Genomic DNA, 26,702 nt, shown 5'->3' on the forward strand with positions numbered 1-26,702 from the left:
CATAGTCGTTCTGAGGACGCAATAGACGTACAAAGGACGTACTAATGTCGCAATAAGGTCGCCGTACGGTCACCTTGCAGTCAATGATCATTTTCTGTGGGTTTGAGTGGCGGCCACACGACGTCCATGGCGACCTTACGGCGACCCTACGAAGTCTCTACAACTACTACTGCGTCTTTACGGCGTCCCTTCGCTTTTACGATATTTTTGTTTAAAGAAAGTCTCTTCTAAGTTAAAATCTAGTTAAGTCGGCTATTTTGGGACGGCATTTAACGCACAAGCATTAAACCCCCTTTTCACAGAGCACGGCTTATTTGCATTAAACGGCAATAACGTAATATTTATCATCAAATAAAACGCGGATTTTAATCTTTAAATCGCATTAGCAACTCGCTATACTTGATCAAATATTCTGCGTCACGTCATTGTGTCGTTTGCTCACATGAGAGTTGGCAAATGTCCAAATTATGGGTTGCAAAATGTTCAGTTTTGAAATGACGCAGATAGCGCGCATATATATAGATTAAACTGCGTATTTTGTACGACCACCTCATTGCATGAATGTAAACACGTCATTGACTACAAGATATGCGTAAAATAAAACTTTTGAAATACGTACCAGTGTACTAATATCCAGAAACCATTTTTACAAAAACCTTGTCAAATGTTCGTCATCGTAAATTATATGTATAACATTTCAACATGTTGTGTTTAAAACGTACTATAAATCAATTAATTCTACTAATTATTTGTTATCATTATGTACTTATATTAATTGTTTGACTCACTTATCGAATTGTGGTTTGAAGGATTGTTTTGTTAAAAAAATGCTTATAAAAACAAAAAGGATTTTTTTTCTATTTCATCAAATTCGATATTTACTAATCACAAGCACACTTAATGTTGAGCCTCGCTCTGGGTAAACGGGGTTTATTTCGTGTGCGTAAATTGATGTCCCAGATTAGCCTGTTAACCCCTTGCATGCTGGGAAATTTGTCGTCTGCTAAAATGTCGTCTGTTGAATTTCTAAAATTAGCATTTTCTTCGATTTTTTTCAAAGAATACTATCAGAATAGCAAACAGTTTGGATCCAGATGAGACGCCACGTTCTGTGGCGTCTCATCTGGATCCAAACTGTTTGCAAAGGCCTTCAAAATTCGGTTCCCGCACTGAAAGAGTTAATCAAGGACGACACTTTCCGCCTAAACTGGATTGTCGCTAAGAAGGCACTTCCTTGAGACGAAACATGCCATAAAAGCCGACTGCACAGGCTTATCTGTGACGTCGCTTTTCGCATATGCATTAAGCCCCGTTTTCCCAAAGCGAGAGTCGAATAGATTTTTCATGTTGTCATTGTTTAGGTTAGGGCACTGATAATGCTTGATCCATGCTTTTAGGTTGTCATCGGAACGCCGACATGATTTTGAAACGTCATCCGAATTTTCTTCTTGAGACAAATTTTTTTTCTGTATAGTCTGCGAGTCGGTTAATCGATGTATAAATGCGCTTTGCTCACGAAGAAATTTAGTTTATATTTACATTCAAAAGTAATCTAGCTGCGTCATGCCATGTATTTCTTTTAAGTTGAAAGTCCTTCCGACAAACACGTAGGTTCATTCGTCCGTTTGTCCGAGTGCTTTTTAACCGATAATATTTCAACGCTGTCGTCAGTTTTATTTGCGATGGCTTGATGTACACCGTGTTAAGAAGTTGACGCCCTTAGAATCCGAAATCTGTCGATTCATTATGATTAAGAATCGGCTGTGATATTTTCATCCAACATTTGTTCTTTTAGGTTACACATTTACGTCTACAAGTTTTTACCATGCTGAAACGCTTATTACACATATATTATGTTATTTTAATATACATTGATATTAACAAAATTTAGGATATCGTTGCAGTACCAAATGTTTTCGTATTTCGGATTTTTTAGCGGTATTTTTTATTGGTAAACGGTTTTATTTCGCGCCGTTTTGACGCCATGTTGGCACTTCGTTGCTCACTTACTTCACCATTTTTCGGTATGTAGACTTTACTTATGTACGCTTTATTTCTGAGTTTTATTTACCCGATCTGTGTCAAGATTCCAAACCATTTGATGCTATTCCATTGAAATGGTTCATAAAACCGTGTCCAACAAAAGAAGAGAAAAAAAAAATACAGTATGCAATTTGATACAATACATATTTGCGTAAATAAAATAACCTCCATATCATGACTGCGTTTTGCCTATAACAGCACTCTTCGTAACTCTCTGTGAACTCTGTGATCTTTTAATCACGTTAAGTGCTAGTTAAATTTCAAACTTTCCGATCGTTTCTATAGCAACAGGTTGTGGAACTTGACAGATCACAATGTTGTTTGCCTGTCCACGTTTTGGTCCTCGTTTGTCGGCGACATTCGGTAGTTTCCGTTTTAGTTCGTAGAGCTCCGACGGAGTAGGGGCTACTTGTTTTAAACAAACTAAACGCAATACGAGCCAATACGGAAAATATCGAGTGTCTTTAAAATCAAGGGACGTTGCTGATATTAAAATTTATTTGTTTTTGTTTAAACATGTTTTAAAACATTTTGAAATTTATTTGGAATTCGCTTAGTCCTCGCTTCTGATCGAAGTTAAAGTAAATGAATAACTTTATATTTTTAGATTCTGTCACGTGACTCGGTGACCGTCGCAGTTGATGCGGTGATATACGCACGCATTTTGACGCGACGCTGTCAATAATCTGTATAGAGAATGCTCAGAGTTCGACGCGCCTCCTTGCGGCCACTACGCTTCGGAATGTGCTGGGAACCAAACCACTCTCGGATATTCTCACGGACCGCGAAAGTATCGCAGTCAGATGCAGGTTCGTTTATATTTATGGATGATTATTTCTATATGAATGCTGAGGCTTCTGTAGGTACTCTCGAGTCCTTTTCTTGGGAAGAACCAGTACTTCATGTCTTTTTGGCATGGAGACACCGAGAACGCTCACAGAATGGGGATCGATCCACAGATATCGACATTGCTATTAAGCCACCTTTATATATTTAGGGTTGTCAGCCATTGATTGCTAACTTTCATGTAGTTAGAGTTGTCGACATAAATGTTTAAAACTAATTCAGTGGTAATGACAAAAATAATTATTAGAGTTTCGCTTTCTTATGTAGACTAATCACATTAAGTAAAAGATAATTATCCTTGATGTAAAGAAAATAAACAAAAGTGTACAAGTAATCAATGCACAGTAGTTGGTATTTACACAGACTATAGTCATAAAACCAAATATGCACTAAATGTGGACCGGTGTGATACTAATAGTCCAAACATTTGCATTTGAATTTAAAGTGTTAAACGAAGGGAGACAACTAGAATTAATTTTTGTAGCACTTACATTATCATAGTTTTCCTTGTTTAGGTTTGGATATTGATGTAAACATTTGTGAATTTAAGTGTAAAAACTTCCTTCCAAACTTGAGTTTTTTAGCGGCAACTTGTTTTCTGGGTTTAGTAAGAGTGGCCTTATTGTATAATTGAGCCGTGCTCTGTAAAAAGGGGTTTAATGCATGTGCGTAAAGTGTCGTTCCAGATTAGCATATGAATGTCACACAGGCTAATCAGGGACGACACTTTCCGCTTTTATGGTATTTTTCGTTTACATAAAAATCTTGTGCGGACTGCACAGGCTAATCTGGGACGACACTTTACGCACATGAATTAAACCACCTTTTCACAGAGCACGGCCCAACTTGTTTGGGCTGCATTCGGGATTAGTTCGGTGAAGATCAAGGTCACTGTTTCTTAAAAAACTAAAATGCTTCCTTTTAATTAAAATTGGGTATTTTTCTGAACTTTCGTATGCTGGTAGCTTACACGCAGACCTTGCTCGTGAATACATTAAGGGCCAGTTGGATCACTGCAAGGTCACCGTTTCTTAAAATGTTAAACATGTTTCCGCTTAATGAATTATGTTTGGATATAAGTATTTCGATAAAATTGTGTTTGCTAGTTGCTCACATGCACTTTGAAAATATGTATTCATAGCATTGCATTTGTTCATGTTTATTTACTAGAATGCTAACTATTTCGTGTCATCTGTTCACACACGAGCATAATTCTTATACTTCCTGTGGTTCCTTTTAATGTTTTACAGCATATACTGGATGAGGGCACCCATCCGTGGGGTGTGAACATCGAGAGGGTTGAAATGTACGTATATTTTTTATGTCCCCCACTATAGTAGTGGGGGACATATTGTTTTTGCCCTGTCTGTTGGTCTGTTGGTCTGTCTGTTGGTCTGTTGGTCTGTCTGTTGGTCTGTCTGTTTGCGCCAACTTTAACATTTTGCAATAACTTTTGCTATATTGAAGATAGCAACTTCATATTTGGCATGCATGTGTATCTCATGGAGCTGCACATTTTGAGTGGTGAAAGGTCAAGGTCAAGGTCATCCTTCAAGGTCAGAGGTCAAATATATGTGGCCAAAATCGCTCATTTTATGAATAATTTTGCAATATTGAAGATTAAAATTCACCAGAGTTCTGTGATGTATTGGATTGGGGCTTATCCTTTCTGGTGGTCGGACCACGTGCCCACTCCACTCGAGGAAAGTTTACAAAAACACTCTCACAATCAGTTCTATTTCTTGAAAGCCACAATCAAAGATATATTTCTTGAAAGAAAACTGGCGGACGCGAAAGTGGCCCAATAGGGCGATGCAAATGAGCTTTAATTTATTGATTTTACATCAATTAAATAATTGTGTCCGAAAATAAAATTAAAAAGGCCCTAAATAATTAAATAAATAGAATAATTGTAATGTACTGTTAATTAATTGATATAAAAGAATAATGGGGACGATGCATAATGCAAAATGACCGAATCGCTGCATTTTTTCTTCAGGACGGATGTCCGACTTCCGGTTCAGATGCAGAGGGCCAAGGCGGCGGAAGCGGAGGCCAAGAGGGACGCGAGGGCCAAGGTGATCTTGGCGGAAGGAGAGATGAAGGCCTCCCGTTCCCTGAAGGAAGCCGCCGACATAATGAGCCAGTCGCCGGCGGCCATGCAGATCCGGTACCTACAGACGCTGCACGCCATTTCCGCTGAAAATAACTCCACAATCATTTTTCCTCTGCCTATCGACATGTTTACGGTGGCGACGAAAGCAGGCAGCGGGGGAGGCTATAGCAGACCGGCTATTCAGGTACCTCCTATCAGAAAAGTAGAGCCCCTGCAGCCAGCGATAGCGTAAGTGAAACAGGAGGTATCGAAGGCATCGATGAAAACGGACGTGGTTTTCGAGAAGCAGTCAGATGCGACAGTCGAAAGGGATCGGTCGGAAATCCCCGATCCTGCCGTTTATGATGAGCCTGAAAAGGAAACGTTACTCGTTTTTTGTGCCTTAACCGATTAATACAAAAATGCTGCTGTAAAAGAAACTTTCGCAGGGCTATGATAATTACATTTTAGGACATTATTGTGTTTGTAGAATAATTTTCTTTCGGCTTAATCACATGGACATCGTTCTCGGAAAACGGGGCTTACTCCATGATTGATAAGTTTCGTCCCATTAAATTATTGTATTATTATGTATCAGTTTTTTTTGCGATCTCATGTCTTTTTAGCTCATCTATTTTTTGAAAAAAAATTATGAGCTATTGTCATCACCTTGGCGTCGGCGTCGGCGTCGGCGTCTGCGTCGGCGTCGGCGTCCGGTTAAGTTTTACGTTTAGGTCCACTTTTCTCAGAAAGTATCAATACTATTGCATTCAAACTTGGTACACTTACTTACTATAATGAGGGGACTGGGCAGGCAAAGTTAGATAACTCTGGCGTGCATTTTGACTGAATTATGTGCCCTTTTTATACTTAGAAAATTGAAAAGTTTGGTTAAGTTTTGCGTTTAGGTCCACTTTTTTCAGAAAGTATCAATGCTATTGCATTCAAACTTGGTACACTTACTTACTATCATGAGGGGACTGGGCAGGCAAAGTTAGATAACTCTGGCGTGCATTTTGACAGAATTATGTACCCTTTTTATACTTAGAAAATTGAAAATTTTGGTCAAGTTTTGTGTTTAGGTCCATTTTATTCCTTAAGTATCAAAGCTATTGCTTTCATGCTTGCAACACTTACTAACTATCATGAGGGGACTGTGCAGGCAAAGTAATGTAACTCTGACTGGCATTTTGACAGAATTATGTGCCCTTTTTATACTTAGAAAATTGAAAATTTGGTTATGTTTTGTGTTTAGGTCCACTTTATTCCTACAGTATCAAAGCTATTGCTTTCATACTTGCAACACTTATTTACTATCGTAAGGGGACTGTGCAGGCAAAGTTATGTAACTCTGACTGGCATTTGGACGGAATTATGGGCCCTTTATACTTAGAAAATTGAAAGTTTGGTTAAGTTTTGTGTTTTGGTCCACTTTACCCCTAAAGTATCATAGATATTGCTTTCATACTTGGAACACTCGCAAACTATCATAAGGGTACAGTAAAGGGACAAGTTGCATAACTCTGGATGTCATTTTTACGGAATTATGGCCCTTTTTTGACTTAGTAACTTTGAATATATGGTTAAATTTTGTGTTTCGATCCACTTTACTTCTAAAGTATCGAGGCTATTGCTTTGAAACTTCAAATACTTTCATGCTATCATGAGGTTATTGTACCTGGCAAGTTGAATTTTACCTTGACCTTTGAATGACCTTGACTCTCAAGGTCAAATTATTAAATTTTGCTAAAATTGCCATAACTTCTTTATTTATGATTAGATTTGATTGATACTTTGACAAAACAACACTTACCTGACATACCACAATAAACTCCACCCAAACCATCGCCCGTGCCCCCCCCCCCCCCACTTCCCCCCCCTCCCCGAATCCCCCCCCCCTATTTTTTTTTTTTTTTTTTTTTTAAATATTATCTCACAACCACCACACCCTCACACTATACCCCCCCACCCCACCCCCTCCCCAATTTTTTTTTTAAAAGGTTAAAAAACAAAACAATTTATTTTGCTTATTTTATGTTTGAAATACCGTCCAACCATCGCACCCAAGAATCCCCCCCAACCCCCCAACCCCCCACCCGAATCCCCCCCCCCCCAAATTTTTTTCTTCTTTTTTTTTTTTTTTTTTTTTTTTAAGATCATCTCACAAATAACCACCACACCCTCACACTTTACTCCCCCCCCCCACCTCACCCCCCCCCCCAATTTTTTTTTTAAACGGTTAAAAAAACACAAATATTTATTTTTATTATTTTATGTTTGAAATACCGTCCAACCATCGCACCCAAGAATCCATACCCCCCGACCCCCCGACCCCCCACCCCCCCCCCCCTTCCCGATTTTTTTTCCCCTTTTTTTGGCATTTTTGGAAGATAATGTAATAAATGTCCACACCCCCACACAATGCACCCCACTTCACTCCACCCCTCCCTCCTTTGTGATTGAAAATGAGAGTCCCTTCACCTATAAAAAGAAAATAGATGAGCGGTCTGCACCCGCAAGGCGGTGCTCTTGTTATTATTTGTCAGCAGTATTAACACTTAAAAAAGGGATTTTCCAACGTGCATCGACTTTTAATTCACGTCAGCCCGCAATAAACGTTTTTGACAAAGCTGGCCTGAAAATGTATCGAATAAAATCCGATAATAGTTTATGGACTGCCAAACGTACTAACAGTATTTTTTATTATTTCTTAATGTCAACAAAATTAATACACTCCCATTAGTTCGTCGATTTTTTTTTCCACACAAATGTCCATATTTGCTTCGTAAACCTTCGCGCTTGTATAGACTGTGATAATAGTAGCCTTAGCTACAGTACAGGTTGCTTGTTTATTTATTGTACCCAGTTTCATTCAGGTTCATTAATGCAATTAAGTATTATATCTTAGTTTTTCTTTTTTTGTTTCATCAAATAAATTGTTACCTTCACGACTATCGGTTAATATGTTTGGTTGCAAAAAAACTAAACCTGGTAAATATTGCACATGACAAACCATGTACAACCAACTGAGCTCTTTGCATCGATTTGATCGGCGTCATTTTATTTAAATTAGCGTCAATGTTTCTAATTTGACTAACGAAATAAACTTTTCGATAAAAAAGTTTTTAGCGAAAAAAAAAAACATTTCGAATAATGCTTGCATTGAGATCGTTCCGATTTTACGAGGGAACGAGTACATGCAATTTTGGCTTCAGACGTCTCTTCAAACCGGTACGGCGTGTGTTCAGATATATTTATTGTTTTCTTTAAGTTAAAGATGTATAGTGTATTTATATGTCAAGTTGTCTATTATTGCTTAAATATCATTCAAATAAAAACGTTACAGAACTGACATTTGAATTTCTGTTTCTGTGTAACCATTTCTCTTTCTGACCGTTTTAGTCTGCTGCATAATCGAGCGTATCTTGCTTATATTTTCAGTCAACTGTTTGTTATCAAAACGCACCCATTTGAATCCCTTGTATCGAATAAATCATTTTTGTTTGTTTCAAATTAGCGCGAATAAACCACGTATCTCTCATGCAATTAAATATATAAAATATGCATGATTTATTTTACTATACTGTTTGGTTACCTTTTGTCTTATGTTTGACGTTTTCTTTTCTATTTATAGATTCTGTCACGTGACTCAGTCACTGTGGCGGTTGACGCGGTCATCTATGCTCGAATTTTCGACGCCACGATGTCGATCATTAACGTCGAGAACGCGCATGCGTCAACCAAGCTCCTCGCGGCGACCACGTTGAGGAACGTGCTGGGAACCAAAGCACTCTCGGACATTCTCAGCGAACGCGAGAGTATCGCCCACCAGATGCAGGTATTTTTGGGTGGTTGCTTGTGGCCCTGTGATTAACGTCCGATTATGTCTGAGTTCGGTAATGCACGTACTTTTGGGTCTGTGTATTATTGAACTTTTCAACTCAGCCGCGATTAATATCTGTCACCATTGAACAATTTGGGGTTTAATATTATTTTAAACAATGTTACGTTATTTTCATTTGAATATTTCCGCAGTAATTTTCATTGTATATACTTCAGCGTAAAATCTCGTTTTGAAAATTCGCTTTGATCTTATCGTTGAAATTGTTGATCTAACTTTCAAGGTAAATCTTGTCGCGTTGTAATGTGTTTCGAACTTTGTCATTTTGGTATCGTTTTGAGAGTTGTCGCGATGATACTTATTTTGAGTTTCATTTTGAAACATGTTGTCGCGTTGAGTATCGGTTTAAACAATGTCGCGTCGAATATCGCTGTCGCGTCAGTATGGTTTTAAACACGGTTGCGTAAAGTATTGTTTTAAGCACTTTCGCGCTGAGTATTTTATTGAGCACTTATGCGTTGAATTTCGTTTTAAACTGTGTTGCGTTGAGTATTGTCGAGCGCAATTTTGCTTTGACTATGCTTTTGAACACTTTCGTTTTGAATATTGTTTTGAACAATGTCGCCATGAGTAATGTATAAACACTTTCGCGTTGGGTATCGTTTTTAAAAGTTTCGCCTTGAGTATCGTTTCGAACACTGTCGCATTGAATATCATTTTGAACAATGTCGCTTGAATATTGTTTTCAACAATATCGCCTGAGCATCGTTTTTTAACAAAAGCGCATTAAAACAGTGTGACATTTAAGTTAAAATATTTCTGACAAAAGGCACTTATAGCTCACTGGATTCAGTGTCTTCTCTCTACAACACGTTGTTATCGTTATCACCATTGTGATTTGCCATGTACTATTTTCAGCTTTAATAGGACTTAAACGTGTATGGACCAACAGCCCTCTTATGTCTTCACAATGTGTTTTATCGGTTTATCCCTTTCAGTCGATCCTGGACCATGCGACGGACCCCTGGGGAGTGAAGGTCGAGAGAGTCGAAGTGTAAGTTTTACAAGGGTCTTTATTATAAATACGTTTGAAATGTTCTTAAAAGTAACATAAATACTTAAATTCAACGAATATTTCGTAAAATATTTCGTAAAATAAAGTTAACCCTTAAAAATCGGTGTTCTTTATAGCAAAAGCCAAACATTCAACGCTAAATGTGGTATGGTAACGCAGATTTATCGATAAACAAAATGCTCGTTATTATATTTTTGTGGCACAACATATTCCATTTTAATTTGCTGCAAGAATATCTATTCATACGACACACGAACACTAACTTGGTACATGTGTTGCATATATTTTCCCACAAAAAAAGAAAAACTGAGCATGTTTCTATCGCTTTAAATCAATGTTATTAGACCACTTCTAGCGTTGAAATTTTGGCGATTGCTCGTTGAAACTTTGGCGATTGCTATAAAGAACATTGAGCTTTTATGTGTTCACTTTATTTTTCGAAAATATTGTACGAAATATTCGTTGATTTTGATTGTGTATGGGCTTTTAAAGGGATCTTTTCACGGTTTGGTATATTGACAAAATTGAGAAAAGTTGTTTCCAATTCGCAAATTTTCGGTTTAGTTATGATATTTGTGAGGAAACAGTATTACTGAACATTTGCCATGGTCTAATATAGCCATTATATGCATCTTTTGACGATTCAAAACCCTAAAAATTATAAAGCGTTGCAACGCGAAACGTTTGAATAATTTGGAGAGTTCTGATGTCGTTTACATTTGTGAAACTACGAAAATTGCGTATATAAGGTATAAAATACGCATATTATGTTTGCTTGGCAGGATAGCTCACTTGGCTAAAGCGTTTTTTACTTCAGGATTCCGGGGGTCACTGGTTCGAGTCCTGCTGCGGGCTACTTTTTTTCCTTTTTTAAATTTTATTTTTGATTTTTTACTGGAGCTTGTAAAATTTAATGTTTACATTTATCAATTTAAAGCATTTAATGTCAAACTTCAAAACATGCCAAAATCTGTGAAAAGGCCCCTTGAATATAAGAGAAACTAGTGATTGTTTTATAGATTGTTGTGGTATTCATTTCGATAATACAGTCACACAGCGCTACCAATATATTTACCAATGTTTTAGCCACTTATATCACTTCCATAATCTATAAAACTTTTGTTCATAACAGAACTAAATGGACGCTTAACCAAATGCGCCGATTACAATCGTTTTAAATGTTTTAAAATGTTCGCTTCCCAGGAAGGACGTCCGACTTCCGGTTCAAATGCAGAGGGCCATGGCGGCGGAAGCGGAAGCAAATAGGGACGCCAGGGCTAAGGTGATCTTGGCAGACGGAGAGATGAAGGCCTCCCGCTCCCTGAAGGAAGCCGCCGACATCATGAGCCAGTCGCCGGCCGCCATGCAGATCCGGTACCTGCAGACGCTCAACTCGATCGCCGCCGAGAGGAACTCGACCATCATTTTCCCGCTGCCCATCGATATGCTTGGCGGCCTGATGAAGAAATAATCGCGGATGCGCGAACAGAAAGATATTGGAGAAGAAACAATATATTAACACTCCATTTGAGACTATTGTTAGCATTGTTTAAGTTATTCCTTGGCACTGTTTTTTTATTGCTATGCATCTATCAACATTTACCTACGGGATACCTAGGAATAATGACTAACCTAAAAAATGAAATGTAAATAAATGGGGCAAATATTAAATTAATAATATATATATATATATATTAAGATGGCCAACCATTGTAATACTGTACAGAAAGAAATTCACATTAAATGTATATTTAATAACTGTTTATTTGTTAAAATTGATATTGTTATTATTTTGTTTGAACAAAGCATGTACAATACATTTAGAAAATCATTGTCTTGTATGGACATGTACATAACAAGTGATGCTCTTATTCAACCATAAAGCGGTTTCACAATTTCCAATTACATTTCTCCCATAATTAAAAAAAAAACGATTAAAGTGTTAGTAACATGTTTTAGGTTGTTTTGTCAATTTGTACTTATTGTATCAATAAAGTCTTTATACCAGAATATGTCCATCCAGGTTTTTGCTCAAAAGTATTGTTTTAAATGAGAATAGCGTTTTGAAACGATCTAGTGCACATTTGAAATCCATACCAGTTTTTAGCCCCACTGGCCAAAAGCCAGCGGGGCTTATGTCATGGTCCGTCGTGTGTGCGTCAGTGCGTCCGTGCGTTAACTTTTTCTTTAAATATCTTCTTCTCCTAAACTACTGGTCCAATTCTTATGAAATTTCTCATAATGTTCATGTGGTGAATCTTTTTCAATTTTTTTCATATTATGCCCCTGGGGTCAAATTTGACCCTGCCCCGGGGGGTCAAAAAGTTGAAAATTTGCTTATATAAGGCCTATTTTGTGCAAACTTTATAAATCTTCTTGTCCATAACCATTGGGCCTAGGGCTACCAAATTTAGTATGTAGTGACATCTTATAGTCCTCTACCAAGTTTGTTCAAATTATGCCCCTGGGGTCAAATTTGACCCTGCCCCGGGGGTCAAAATATTGAAAATTTGCATATATAACGCCTATTTTGTGCAGACTTTAAAAATCTTCTTGTCCATAACCATGGGGCCTAGGGCTACCAAATTTGCTATGTAGTGACATCTTATAGTCCTCTACCAAGTTTGTTCAAATTATGCCCCTGGGGTTAAATTTGACCCTGCCCCGGGGGTGAAAAAATTGAAAATTTGCTTATATAAGGCCTATTTTGTGCAAACTTTAAAAATCTTCTTGTCCATAACCATTGGGTGTAGGGCTACCAAATTTAGTATTTAGTGACATCTTAAAGTCCTCTACCAAGTTTGTTCAAATTATGCCCCTGGGGTCAAATTTGACCCTGCCCCGGGGGGTTAAAAATTGAAAATTTGCTTGTATAAGGCCTATTTTGTGCAAACTTTAAAAATCTTCTTGTCCATAACCATTGGGCCTAGGGCTACCAAATTTGCTATGGAGTGACATCTTATAGTCCTCTACCAAGTTTGTCCAAATTATGCCCCTGGGGTCAAATTTGACCCTGCCCCGGGGGGGTTAAAAATTGAAAATTTGCTTATATAAGGCCTTTTTGTGCAAATTTTACAAATCTTCTTGTCCATAACCATTGGGCCTAGGACTACCAAATTTGCTATGTAGTGACTTCTTATAGTCCTCTACCAAGTTTGTACAAATTATGCCCCTGGGGTCAAATTTGACTCTGTCCCGGGGGGGGGGGGGGTAAAAAAATTGAACATTTGCTTATATAAGGCCTATTTTGTGAAAACTTTAAAAATCTAACTGTCCATAACCATTGGGCCAATGGCTACCAAATTTGGTATGTAGTGACATCTTATAGTCCTCTACCAAGTTTGTTCAAATTATGCCCCTTGGGTCAAATTTGACCGGGGGGGGGTTAAAAATTGAAAATTTGCTTATATAAGGCCTTTTTGTGCAAATTTTACAAATCTTCTTGTCCATAACCATTGGGCCTAGGACTACCAAATTTGCTATGTAGTGACTTCTTATAGTCCTCTACCAAGTTTGTACAAATTATGCCCCTGGGGTCAAATTTGACTCTGTCCCGGGGGGGGGGTAAAAAAATTGAACATTTGCTTATATAAGGCCTATTTTGTGAAAACTTTAAAAATCTAACTGTCCATAACCATTGGGCCAATGGCTACCAAATTTGGTATGTAGTGACATCTTATAGTCCTCTACCAAGTTTGTTCAAATTATGCCCCTTGGGTCAAATTTGACCCTGCCTCGGGGGGTCAAAAAATTGAAAATTTGCTTATATAAGGCCTATTTTGTGAAAACTTTAAAAATCTTTACGTCCATAACCATTGGGCCTAGGGCTACCAAATTTAGTATGTAGTTACATCTAATAGTCCTCTACCAAGTTTGTTCAAATTATGCCCCAGGGGTTAAATTTGACTCTGCCCTGGGAGGTCAAAAAATCGAAAATTTGCCTATAGAAGGCCTATTTGTGCAAACTTTAAAAATCTTCTTGTCTATAACCGTATGGCTTAGGGCTACCAAATTTGGTATGTAGTGACATCTTAAAGTCCTCTACCAAGTTTGTAAAAATTAAGCCCCTGGGATCAAATTTGACCGTTCCCCAGCGGTCACAAAATTGAACATATGCTTATATTGGGCCCATTTTGTACAAACTTTAAAAATCTTCTTGTCCATAACCATTGGGCCTATTTCTACCAAAAGTCGGTAGGTAGTGACATATAATAGTTCTCTACTTAGTTTGTTCAAATTATGCCCCTGGGAACAAATTTGATCTTGCCCCAGGGGTCACAAAAATGTACATATGCTTAAATAAGGCCTATTGTGTGCAAACTTTAAAAATCTTCTTGTTCTTAATCATAGAGCCTAGGGCTACTAAATTTGGTATGTAGTGATATCTAATGGTCCTCTACCAAATTTGTTCAAATTATTCCCCTGGGCTCAAATTTGACCCGGCCCCGGGGTCACAAAACTGAACATATGACGTTTACCAGTGGGGATTACTGCGGCCGTTTGGCTGTGACCAACAACAACATCAACATCTTGTAAACATGAGATAAAACCCTGTCATTTAGTGCCATTTTAAGTCAGATGGTGACTGCTTACAAAGGCATTGAAGTAAGAACATGTGTTATGAATGTTTTTCTTACAAACTGAAAAAAGTCGGGTTTTATTTAAATATGTCGAAAGTGACCATATATCCGGATGAAAATATTTTGGATGACATGTTAACTTCATGTCTTTTTTGTAGTGTTTAAACCAGTTTAATAATATATTATTGATTTTAAAAACACAACTTCCATGAACATAATTATTTCAAGAAAACTCAATGTATGATACTGCACGGTAAACTCAAACTTTGTATCCAAGAGAAAGTGTTGAAATTAATAAAGTGCAATGTTCTTAACTATCGTATATGCTGCTTTTTAATAACTAATGATTCATTGTTCCATTTGTGAATCGTGACTCATGAATTGTTGAATGAATATAAAATTAACCATTTTATAATTTTTTAAATATAAGTTATGAATTGATCTTAGAAGTCAAATGTATAACTTAATTAAATACATTTATAAATATAAAGAAATAATCTTTAGATTATCATAATATTCTCAGGCCTGTTGGTCTTAGGGATGTGTGGGTTGATGAGCAATTTCTCCTTTTATCACAATTATTTCTACCCTACCTGATCATGTCCTTCATATTCCATTTTAATTTACTAGTAATTGACGTCTGCAACCTCTTTCAAATTTGGAAAGTCCAACATGTGTCGTTTGGTAAAGGGTTAAGGCATTTTGATTCCTATGGGTCTTGTGAATCTGTTTCAAATCAAATGCGTAGATTTGATCTTCAGCATCTAAATATGTGAAATAGAAAGAACGACAATATCTTTTGGAGAGATAAATGTACCGACGTTATAAGCAAAGGACCTGTGCAACAATTCCCGGGCTTTTAAGTCTGTTTATTTAACACGGTAGTAACTTTTTCCATATATAAAAATGCTCACCCTTCCAACTTTAAACCTCCAGTGGGACGAGGGATAGAAAGAGAAAGTCACATGATTGAGTACATTTCAACCCATGCGCATTGCACGTTTTTTTCGCAAAGAAACAACAGTGAAGCGATACAGGGCCATCATGGCCCTCTTGTTTGTGTTGATTGTTCTATTTCGACAATTTGCGCAACCCACTCGGCTTTCCTCCGCTGAGGCACTAAGAATGATGGGTTTAAATGAATTGCTATTTTTCTAAAGTGGTTTTTATGCAGTGTGATTTTTCAAATAGTGCATCATAGCATATCGTCAACCTCGAAGTTTCTAAAACAGAAAACTTTCAGAGGTGAGTTGATCGTTCTATTAAAATAAACATCTTCTCTTACTTTCCTCAGTACTTAACGAACGTAGAATTGGCACAAGCTGTTTTGCTAGTAACTTTGAACTTTGTACGTATAACTTATGTATAACCGTAGAGTATAACCTTCTATGCATGAAGCACTGCATGTCCTTACTTTTGATACAAAATAGGGCTTCCAACTATTCCGTATATAACGTAATCATTTTATGTAAGGAGTTATTATATTTTTAAAAAACGACAGAGAAAGAGAAAAATCTATAAATCTTTAAAATTAATCAATTCGCGCATTATTATCGAATAGTTTATGATTAAAATATCAATGCGCCATTTAAAATAGATGTGTACTTTTTGTATTCTTCATTTTTAGATTCTGTCACGTGATGCAGTGACGGTGTCGGTTGACGCGGTAATATACGCGAGGATCTTTGACGCCGTGATATCGATTTGTAACGTGGAGAACGTGCACACGTCGACGCGCCTCCTGGCGGCCACGACGCTCCGGAACGTGCTGGGAACCAAACCACTCTCGGAGATACTATCGGACCGTGAGGTTATCGCCCAGCAGATGCAAGTACGTAAGCTATGTGGTACTATAAAACATTAGTATATGCATGGGACCACAGGTGTTGGGCGCTCGTCCAATTCACTAAAACACTATCAATACCGGTATGTCATAAAACAACATGTTTCACCACTTTGACCAAAAGAAATTCTGATATAATATATATTTGGTAAAAGTGATGAACAATGTTGATTTTTGACATATTGCTAGTGTTTCAGTAAATTGGCCACTCGCCCAACACCTGTGCATGGGACAGTAATTTTTGTTGATTTCTCGGTTGACCGATGCAAGAATTTAACACATCGGAAAAATGGCCAAAGCAGAAAATCTTTATGTTGTTTTTTTAAGAATTAAATTCAGAAATCCACGATTTAATGTCGACGAAAACGACATTGAAAACACAATATTATGACGAATATTTGCCGACGAATAAACATTATCTTACAGTTTATTAATATCAAACGTTCTGCGTGATTGATCGCAGCATACTAAAGTTTTCACTCTTTGAAAAAAATGCGGCTTACATCCGGAGAAGTGATTGTGTATACTTAGTTGAAATTCTAATGATGTCTTCATAGGCATGAAAGGACGGTCCGGTTTGATTTACGACATTATTTGTTTTATGAAACTTGTGTTATGTAGCTTTTTGTAAAACATTGTTAAAGTAGCAAAGTCGTGTGCTAACAAAAAGAAAACAACGGATAATTTAACTTAACGTAGCCCTAGAAAGGGTGTTTCTGTTGCCGCCCTACCGGCAGTTATTCTTTTCACTCGTCAGTTCGTACAAAGCGACACATCTGATCCAAATTCCTCTTCCGCTCTCTACGTCCGTCAATTAAAATCCTCACTTTATCTAGCTTTATATTTTTATGGGACCTGTTCACAGATGTTCGAATTTTTTAAATCTAATTTCATGGATGATTATTCAATAACGCAGCAGTACTTTAAATGTTACTCTATGTCATTTATCTTATTTGCTCTTTGTTTGAAAATAGTATGTGCATCCTTGTGATATATGGCATTTATTTTTTAGAAAGGTCATTTTGACAATCTTTAAACAGGTTACTTAAAAATGGCGCCGCTTTCTGTGAAAACTGAGCTTAATCTATGCGTACACATACCGCCTTCCTTTACAAGAGGAAAGTGTCGTCCGTTGTGCATGTGGTTATCCGAATGCAGTCAAAGCTGAGACTGCCATTCTGGGATCACCACGTTTTAGATGGTTGGTCAGTTGGTAATATTGCCACGTCGTAACCCCACCCAGGCGTTCGCACACAGTGTAAAACAAAGGCTCATTGCCGATAAATAGGCCTAAGAATAATAACATAAATAGTTTCTATTAAAAATTTGTATTTCTGATTACAGACCATCCTGGACCACGCCACGGACCCCTGGGGAGTGAAGGTGGAGAGAGTGGAAGTGTGAGTTCGCGTGCGCTTAAACTTCAACCCAGTCTTAGTCTTAAGAATACAGAATAGACTTAGGCCAAAGAAAATAACACATAGAGTTGGAATGTATACATACAGAATAGACTTAGACTAAAGAAAATAACACATAGAGTTTGAATGTATACATACAGCATAGACTTAGACCAAAGAAAATAACACATAGAGTTGGAATGTATACATACAGAATAGACTTAGACCAACGAAAATAACACATAGAGTTGGAATGTATACATACAGAATAAACTTAGACTAAAGAAAATAACACATAGAGTTTGAATGTATACATACAGAATAGACTTAGACCAAAGAAAATAACACATAGAGTTTGAATGTATACATACAGAATAAACTTAGACCAAAGAAAATAACACATAGAGTTGGAATGTATACATACAGAATAAACTTAGACCAAAGAAAATAACACATAGAGTTGGAATGTATACATACAGAATAGACTTAGACCAATGAAAATAACACATAGAGTTTGAATGTATACATACAGAATAGACTTTTATCCCATTTTCACCGCGACATTGACAGTATAACACGTTGTGGAATATACTTGCTTGTATTCAACACTGTGGAATATACCTGTCGCGTGCACGGACTACTTTTTAAATGACGTCATGCGATATGCGCTAAAATTAGTCGATATTGTTTGGTTCATTGGTCGAATTTTTAGGTCACCCATTAGAAGAAAATGTGCATATTTTGCAGAAAAAAATATATATGACACATTCACCAAAAGAAATGTTGAAATAAAATATAAAATTACACAATTTTTGTTTTGTTATTTTTTTATTTATATTTAATTTACCACTGAATGATTTTTCATAAGAAACAAAGTCGACAAAACTTAAGCTTCAAAATTATACGACCTTCAACCTTTAAATCTAGTCATATGACATAATTTTTCGCCATCCGTATAATGAATCAGCTGATTGATGGCGTCATAAAATGACATACTTATTGCGTCATTTTCCCCATTTTTTTTTGACGATTTATTATAAACGCGACTTATTTCACATGTTTTCTTCATGTACTGTATGTCGACATATCTGAATTGTCAATTGATCACATTTGACTTATTTCGTGTAATGTGCATTGTTTATAACCAAAGCATATAGATCTACTTTTGACATTTAACTTAAATATTAAGAATGTACAACAAGCCATACACATATCGCACAGTTCATGAATAATCTGCTATGTTTGCTTTCCTATTTAATTCACGTTAGGCATAGAGCTGTGTAAAGTATAAGATGGTAAAAATAGCACCACACTGGAATTGGGAACGTCCCATTTTGTACACGGGTATTTTCTACTCATTTATCTGTTGTGTACTGGAATGTTTTCCATTCTTTGTGTATTTATATATTAAATTATTTTTTCGTACAACAAGGGCATTTACCATAGATAAATAAAACATTGTGCAAGTTTAAACATAATTATGTTTGTATGCAGAAATCTGCAAATGCAACCGAATTTACCAACGGCTATTATTAGATAAACTGCTCCGGTTCATTTGAACAGCAGTAATGTATGACGTAGCGTGTGACGAAGAAGAAAGTTTATCGCGTTCATAAACTCATTTGAATTAAGTGATAGAATGGCATAAGGGTCTTTATTTAAGTATGCTAAAATAATAACTAAAGACCCTAGATGCAATATCGTCAATTATTGAGTTAAATGGATTAATAGATGGATTTTAAAGGATAATTAAAGGTAAGATACTAGTTCTTAGTCTTACGTGTTTTGATTTTTGTTTGTACTTTTGTCGTTCCCTGTTCTCGGGGAAATGATTTTAACATGGGCGCAATTGATGCATCGGATCACACACGGCATACCTATAACATTATATAAAAAACACGTTCTGTGCGTCCTTAAATTCGTCGTTCGAAGTCGGAAAACGTATTGCCCTGTATATTTTGTCAAATGAAGTGTCAGTCGCTGCAATGGTCTGTTTACTCGTCAAAATTGTCAAGGTCGTCGATAGCTAAAGAAACTTCAGCGTACAGTTTATTTAGTATTGACAGACCTGTACAAAGTCGCGCCAGTCAAATATAAAAAGTGACATTTAAAGTTATGGTAGCCAGAACTAGGTCGTCGATGGTGTACATAAATGTTGACAACGACAGCATTTTGTCAGGAGCAATCGCCGCCATATTGGATTTTGATCATTTTCTTTCGAAAATAAAATGAATTATAGTAAAGTAAAATCATCTTTTCGCGGTCGTAATGTATTAAAATTCGCAAACTGCGTAAAATTGAATGTAGGCATATGGTGATATTTTTACTTGTTTTACAGTTTGTGTGTGAATTTTTTAAAGACTATTTTGCGTACCAGAACAAATACATGTATATCACTACGCATGGTTACATTTGTTAGATTTTAAGCGCTTTTATGACTGAATTAAAATTTATGTTAAGGTTATTAGATCTATATATGTTAAATGTCACGTTGAAAAAATCAAATGGGATAAATAGAATACTAGGATTAGCGTTGAATACAGAGAAGTTTATGTTGCTCGGCTCGAACACCGAAAGCGCTCGCCAAGGCTCGCGCTTCCGGCGTTCTAAGCCTCGCAACATAAACTTCTCTGTATTCAACGCTAACCTAGTATTCTCTATAGACTAAAGAAAATAACACATAGAGTTGGAATGTATACATACAGAATAGACTTAGACCAAAGAAAATAACACATAGAGTTTGAATGTATACATACAGAATAAACTTAGACCAAAGAAAATAACACATAGAGTTTGAATGTATACATACAGAATAAACTTAGACCAAAGAAAATAACACATAGAGTTGGAATGTATACATACAGAATAAACTTAGACCAAAGGAAATAACACATAGAGTTGGAATGTATACATACAGAATAGACTTAGACCAAAGAAAATAACACATAGAGTTTGAATGTATACATACTGGAAATGGTGCTTTGTTATTTACAGACAGTTCTAGATAAATAATCCTGTAAATATATGTGTTAACTGCCATGCTAGACTCAACTTTTAAGTCATTATAAAAGCTTTTAGTCCTGAGCATATTCCTTATTTTTAGACTTGAGTCTTAGAATCGGTTGGTTAAGACAGGCCCTCAATCCTCCTTACTTAAGCAACTATTAACTGTTTTTTTCCAAAGCACCGGATTTAAATTTTAAAAATGGCGTAAAACAAAGTTCTTCTTCAACAAACATGTAATTTTTTTGTAAATCAGAGTTTAATCCATTATTTTGATTTGAGCTGTGCTCTGCGAAAAGGGAGTTTAATGCATGTGCGTAAAGTGTCGTCCCAGATTAGCTTGTGCATTCCGCACAGGCTAATCAGGGACGACACTTTCCGTCTGAACTGTCTTTTTTGAGCAGAAAAGACTCTGTAAACAAAAAAAACATTAAAGCGGATAGTGTCATCCCTGATTAGCCTGTGCGGACTGCACCGGCTAATCTGCAACGACACTTTTCGCAAATTCATTAAACCCCATTTTCTTAGAGCACGGCCCGTTTGTTTTGCATGGATTCAAGGCTGAGCTTACGATGACCGCGATACAAGATCTCTCTAACATTCGGGCTTATGCTTCCAAGTTTAATGTTAAACTGTGAAAATTATCAATACATATAAAAATATGTACAGGTAACAAATCTATGTTTGTAACATGTGTTTGTTACCCTTTTAAACAGTTTTTATCCTGATATCTTTTGTTTGACATAAGATATTACCTATATATTTCTACGTTTCGTTACGTGTTTGTTTTCCATTCGATTACCTGCATGAGTTTTTTTACCATTTGGTTACATGGACATCGTTGACATTCGGTTATATGTGTATTGTTTGAAGTAAGTTTGAAATAATTTATATGTAAATTGTTTTACAATCGGTTACCAAAAGTTGTGTTGGCATTCCATTACATGCACATGTATATTGTTTGACAGTCGGATACCGTTGTTGATGTTGAAATCCGTTTAACCATATATCCGTTTTCACTTAAATACCTGTAAATTGGTTGACATTTTACAACAGGTATAATGGTTGACATTCTGTTACATGTATATTGGTTGATATTCGGTTACATCTATATTTGGTGATATTCGGTTACATGTATATTAGTTGATATTCGGTTACATCTATATATGGTGATATTCGGTTACATGTATATTGGTTGATATTTGGTTACAAGTATATTGGTTGATATTCGGTTTCATCTATTTGTTGATATTCGGTTACATGTATATTTAGTGATATTCGGTTAGATGTATTGTTGGTGATATTTGGTTACATTTATATTGGCTGATATTCGGTTTCATGTATATTGGTTGATATTTGGTTACATGTATATTGGTTAATATTCGGTTACATGTATATTGGGTGATATTTGGCGACAAGTATATTGTTGATATTCTGTTAAATGTATATTGGTTGATATTCGATTACCTGTATTTTGCTTGACATTCGGTTTCCGGTATATTGTTCGGCTACTAGTAAACTATTAATTTTAAGGCCATGCGTAAACATCGTATTGTGTTTGACCTTGCCTGTTAAGTAATACGTTATTGATCATATCTGTAATTCGTAAACTGTGAACTTTCGACGTCTATTTCATGTTTATTGTGTTGTTATTGGTTACCTTTACATTCGTTTGACTTTCGGTTACTTGTAAAAAAAATAGTATTTTTTGTTTGGTTTTTAGTAGCCTGCTTAAACTAAGTCATATACAATATGTATATTGTCAGGTTGCGTCTTGAATTAAGTCCAATGAAGAAGACTCGTTATATACAAACAAATTATGGGGAATTTGCTTTTGCTCCACAGGAAGGATGTCCGACTTCCGGTTCAGATGCAGAGGGCCATGGCGGCGGAAGCTGAAGCCACTAGGGACGCGAGGGCCAAGGTGATCTTGGCGGACGGAGAAATGAAGGCCTCCCGATCACTGAAGGAAGCCGCCGACATCATGAGCCAGTCGCCTTGCGCCATGCAGATCCGGTACCTGCAGACGCTCAACTCGATCGCCGCCGAGAAGAACTCGACCATCATTTTCCCGCTGCCCATCGATTTGCTAAGCGGACTGATGAAGAAATAATCGCGCGTGCGCGAATGGAATGATTTTGGAGAAGAAACAATATATTTTACGTGTTCGTTAATGCAATTCAATGTGCTTGGCTGACTGATGAAGAAATAACTCTGGATGTAGCGCCTATAAAATGTTAATGCGTATTACCCTGACTTCAATTAAGACTACTGCTACAATATGAACAGCAACAAGTGAACAAAACAAATGGATATGATGTAAAAGAATAAACAATGCGTGTTTACTATATCGATTTTTACCACAAGTGGACAAGAGTTAAGAAACAAATTACTTTATCAAAAAACAGTCCGTGAAGAAAGTTCGATTTGCTTTTATTAATATATATTTGTTTATATGCACTTGTCAGTTTTTATAAGTGCTTATTTTTTTCTCCAGTTCTTTCTTAATGATTCCATTTTATGACATAGTTATGTATTTCCTTACATGTGTCCTAGCGTGCAATATAGAACCACAAGCTTCAATAAATATTCGAAATTCTGTATCGTCTTGTCTTTCGATCTTCTAATACTTCCCTTTAGTTAAACTCTGTTGAGATATCATTAAAACAAGTGTTCTGAGCGAGGTTCATGGGGATTTTTTACAGTTGAACTCGACAGTGTTCACCAGTCGTTCTAGTCAGATAAGGTCATTACCATGCAAGAGGGGGGAGGGGGGGGGGGGGCAAACGAAGTTATCGCAAACACTGTATGGCCGAAATGGCGTAGTCATTTACAAGAAATATTCATATAAAGTGACTTACCGGGTGAAAATATCCGCTACTCATTCACGAAATACACGAAAACGACGCCATCTTGAAAGAGAGTTCCAACTAACCTCACTTAAACCCGGTTAGGTCCCGTATACGTCCCCTCTTACCCTACAGCCCCCTATAAACATGTTTTTCAAAGAGGCGGAACCAGTTTTAGGCTTGACCGAGATATCATAAAAGTGGATTATATGAGAAAGTTTCATGGCGAGTGGGCAAACAAAAACTGTGATTTTTCAGAGCGTTTACAAGATTTCATTAAAGCCATACTTCCAAGTAATTAAAAGCTCAAAAGTATGACTTAGTTTCGAACTTGGTCGGTACATTATCTTGAATCATAGGTTTAAGAAAACATACACACGAACAGTCGTGTTTTACATCGGCATTAATAAAAATGTCGGGAGGACATCGACGATTCGAAACCATCTCATCCGTGACGCCACATGTTCCGGAGCTTCATACGCGCCTGATCATTCTAACAAATGATCAACTTGTATGAAAATAGGACAATTCATTTGCATTCTAAATTGTTAAAAAAAAGTTAATGATGGCGACGTACGACAAACGACGGACACAAAGTGATTAACAAAAGCTCATCATGAGAACGTTTTGCTCAGGTGGGGCCCAAAAAAATAGGTCGATTTCCGGTCGCCCGACCGTGTCTCCCGAATCGGCGCCGAACCTTAACTTTTTATTGGGGTGCCGAAAAAAAAAATTTTTTTGTACTTGTTTTAAACGTTTTGACCTGTGTCCTTTTACACCGTTTTGACTTTGGACTATTGCGCTTAATCCGGCGATTTCATTGGCTAATACGGTTATTATTTGACAAAATGGTTGCGCCCATGCAACCAGTAGCCACGTCGATTTTGGCTTTTAAATTTTTACAATGAATATGTGTCATTTTTCAATATTTACTGAATAGTTTGTAATATAAAAGTATCAAATTTTATTAATACATTCTGCAATAAATATGGAAAAAAGCAAACAAAGCAAATATTATACATATATTTATCAATATAAGATGTACATGTATTTCTTCTTATAAGCTTTAGTAGTCTTCCATTCTAGTACCCGAAAGACAAAAAAAAAAATCCCTACCTACCTACCGGAAACGGACCTATTTTTTTTTTTGGCCTGGGCTAAAACGAAGTCCGCAAAACGTCGTACCGATAAATCAAATATAAATACATGTACATACGTTTCCAATTTTAGAAATAGTTAGCGTTTGCATTGAAAACGTTTCTATTTTGAAAGTAGATCTAACGTCTCTAATTTTGGATTCTGTCACGTGACTCAGTGGCGGTGGACGCGGTGATCTACGCTAAAATCTTCGACGCTACCAAATCGATAATAAACGTTGAGGATGCGCACGCTTCAACCAAGCTCCTGGCCGCGACCACGCTGAGGAACGTGCTGGGAACCAAAGTGCTCTCGGAAATTCTCAGCGACCGCGAGAGTATCGCTCACACGATGCAGGTAGATCGTCTTAAACAAAGAAATGGGAGATTGCTTATCAAAGTTTCATTTTCCTTCAATCAAAATACTATAGGAAAAACAGCGCTTTAACAATAACATCAGGTTAGTTTCTTACTGTTATACACTGCAGTATTTACTACGAAGGTGCATATATAAACCAAGCGTTTCCGTCTTCTTTTTTTAAAAAGAAATCGCGTTATAAAATGTGACGTTAAAGTTCAAATATTTCTGGCAAAAGACACTTAAAGCTCACTGGATTTAGTGTCTTTGCTCCCCTACACGCTGTTTATTAGAGGTGTGATTTGCTATATACTAACTGTCAGTGTTCAATGCGGTTAAGTAATTAAAAGCTTTCATCGCATGTGCCGAGGCAAACAGCATTCTAATATCATGGAAAATATGCTTTTGTCACTTTTAGTCGATACTGGACCATGCGACGGACCCCTGGGGAATGGACGTGGATAGAGTGGAAGTGTGAGTTAAACAAGGGCCCGCACTAGATACTTTTAAGCCATTATTTAATAAATGAGGATCTTGTGATTTTTGTATGTATGTATATTATATTATCGATATATATTTACAAAAACATGTTTTGTACACAACAGAAACCAATGCGTTTAACAAAAATTTGGATTCGTATTTCACTTTAATAGTAAACGGTGCCGGTAACAATCGTTTTCATTGCTTTAAAATGCTCGCTTCTCAGGAAGGACGTTCGACTTCCGGTTCAGATGCAGAGGGCCATGGCGGCGGAAGCGGAAGCCAATAGGGACGCCAGGGCTAAAGTGATCTTAGCGGAAGAAGAGATGAAGGCTTCCCGATCTCTGAAGGAAGCCGCCGACATCATGAGCCAGTCGCCGGCGGCCATGCAGATCAGGTACCTGCAGGTGAGTTCCCAGACGTTTATTCATAACGATAACAGATGTAGATCTAACTGCAGTTATTAGACGTTCTCAATTTTTACATAAATGACAACATAAATTCTGACCAATCAGACCGCTTGTTACAAATGGACTTTTCAAACTTGGATATTAACTTCTGCTCTGGAAGAAAGGGCGCAACGATTACGTAAGTTCCCATTCTCGGAAGTAAAATAAGCTCACCTATTTTCACCAATTATAATGCATGTTACACACGAACGTTGATATCGTATGGCTTCGAGAGATTTAGGTGTATGAATTATAGATAAATCCAAGCAGTTCGGATGAAAAAAGTGAAGTCGCCATGATAGTTAAAGACCACATAAATGATCACTCTGAACTTTTTTTTAAAACAGTGCAAGTGTTAATGGATTTTACAAATAAGCTTGATCATTGTGCTCAAAATCTGTTTAAATCTGTGTCATCCTATAAAACAACCTTCAAGCTCTATACGGAATTTCAATACTATATTTAGCTCTACCGTAATTTGAAAATAATCAATCGCCTTTGTATTTTCTTGTCAGACTTTGAATCAGATCGCCGCTGAACGCAACTCTACCATCATTTTCCCGCTACCGATTGACATGCTGAGTCAGCCGAGCAAGAAGTAGATGAGATGACGTTCCTATGACGTCATCTGGCATGCCTTTTTTTTAATGTTGTCACGATTTTTAAAGCAAAAACTGGCTATTTTTTCCAAAGTCTATGTACAAAAA

At 36.9% G+C, this 26,702-nt stretch overlaps 2 protein-coding genes across 6 annotated transcripts in view; both read left to right on the forward strand.

Annotated features, from left to right (window-relative positions):
* The window catches only part of LOC127837385 (stomatin-like), a 105,474-nt gene extending 82,150 nt beyond the window's left edge, over positions 1-23,324 (forward strand). For 4 of the 5 annotated variants that reach the window (XM_052364392.1, XM_052364390.1, XM_052364388.1 and 1 more), the window contains 3 exons: positions 8,619-8,822; positions 9,824-9,879; positions 11,104-11,910. In XM_052364392.1, the coding sequence (XP_052220352.1) occupies positions 8,619-8,822; positions 9,824-9,879; positions 11,104-11,371 (528 nt within the window). In that variant the 3' untranslated portion in view covers positions 11,372-11,910. Of the gene's footprint in view, positions 1-8,618; positions 8,823-9,823; positions 9,880-11,103; positions 11,911-16,107; positions 16,312-17,667; positions 17,724-22,568 lie in introns of those variants that run through there. The other variant, XM_052364389.1, reaches the window with a different exon arrangement.
* Positions 23,325-24,874: 1,550 nt separating this feature from the next.
* LOC127837390 (mechanosensory protein 2-like) lies at positions 24,875-26,702 on the forward strand (the record flags this gene model as incomplete). The annotated part of the gene is made up of 4 exons (XM_052364398.1): positions 24,875-25,066; positions 25,485-25,540; positions 25,773-25,953; positions 26,511-26,702. Coding segments are annotated over 4 exons (516 nt in total), but the record flags the coding sequence as incomplete, so codon positions are not given.

Source organism: Dreissena polymorpha, chromosome 7, assembly GCF_020536995.1.
Source record: "Dreissena polymorpha isolate Duluth1 chromosome 7, UMN_Dpol_1.0, whole genome shotgun sequence".
Classification (NCBI taxonomy): Eukaryota; Metazoa; Mollusca; class Bivalvia; order Myida; family Dreissenidae; genus Dreissena; species Dreissena polymorpha.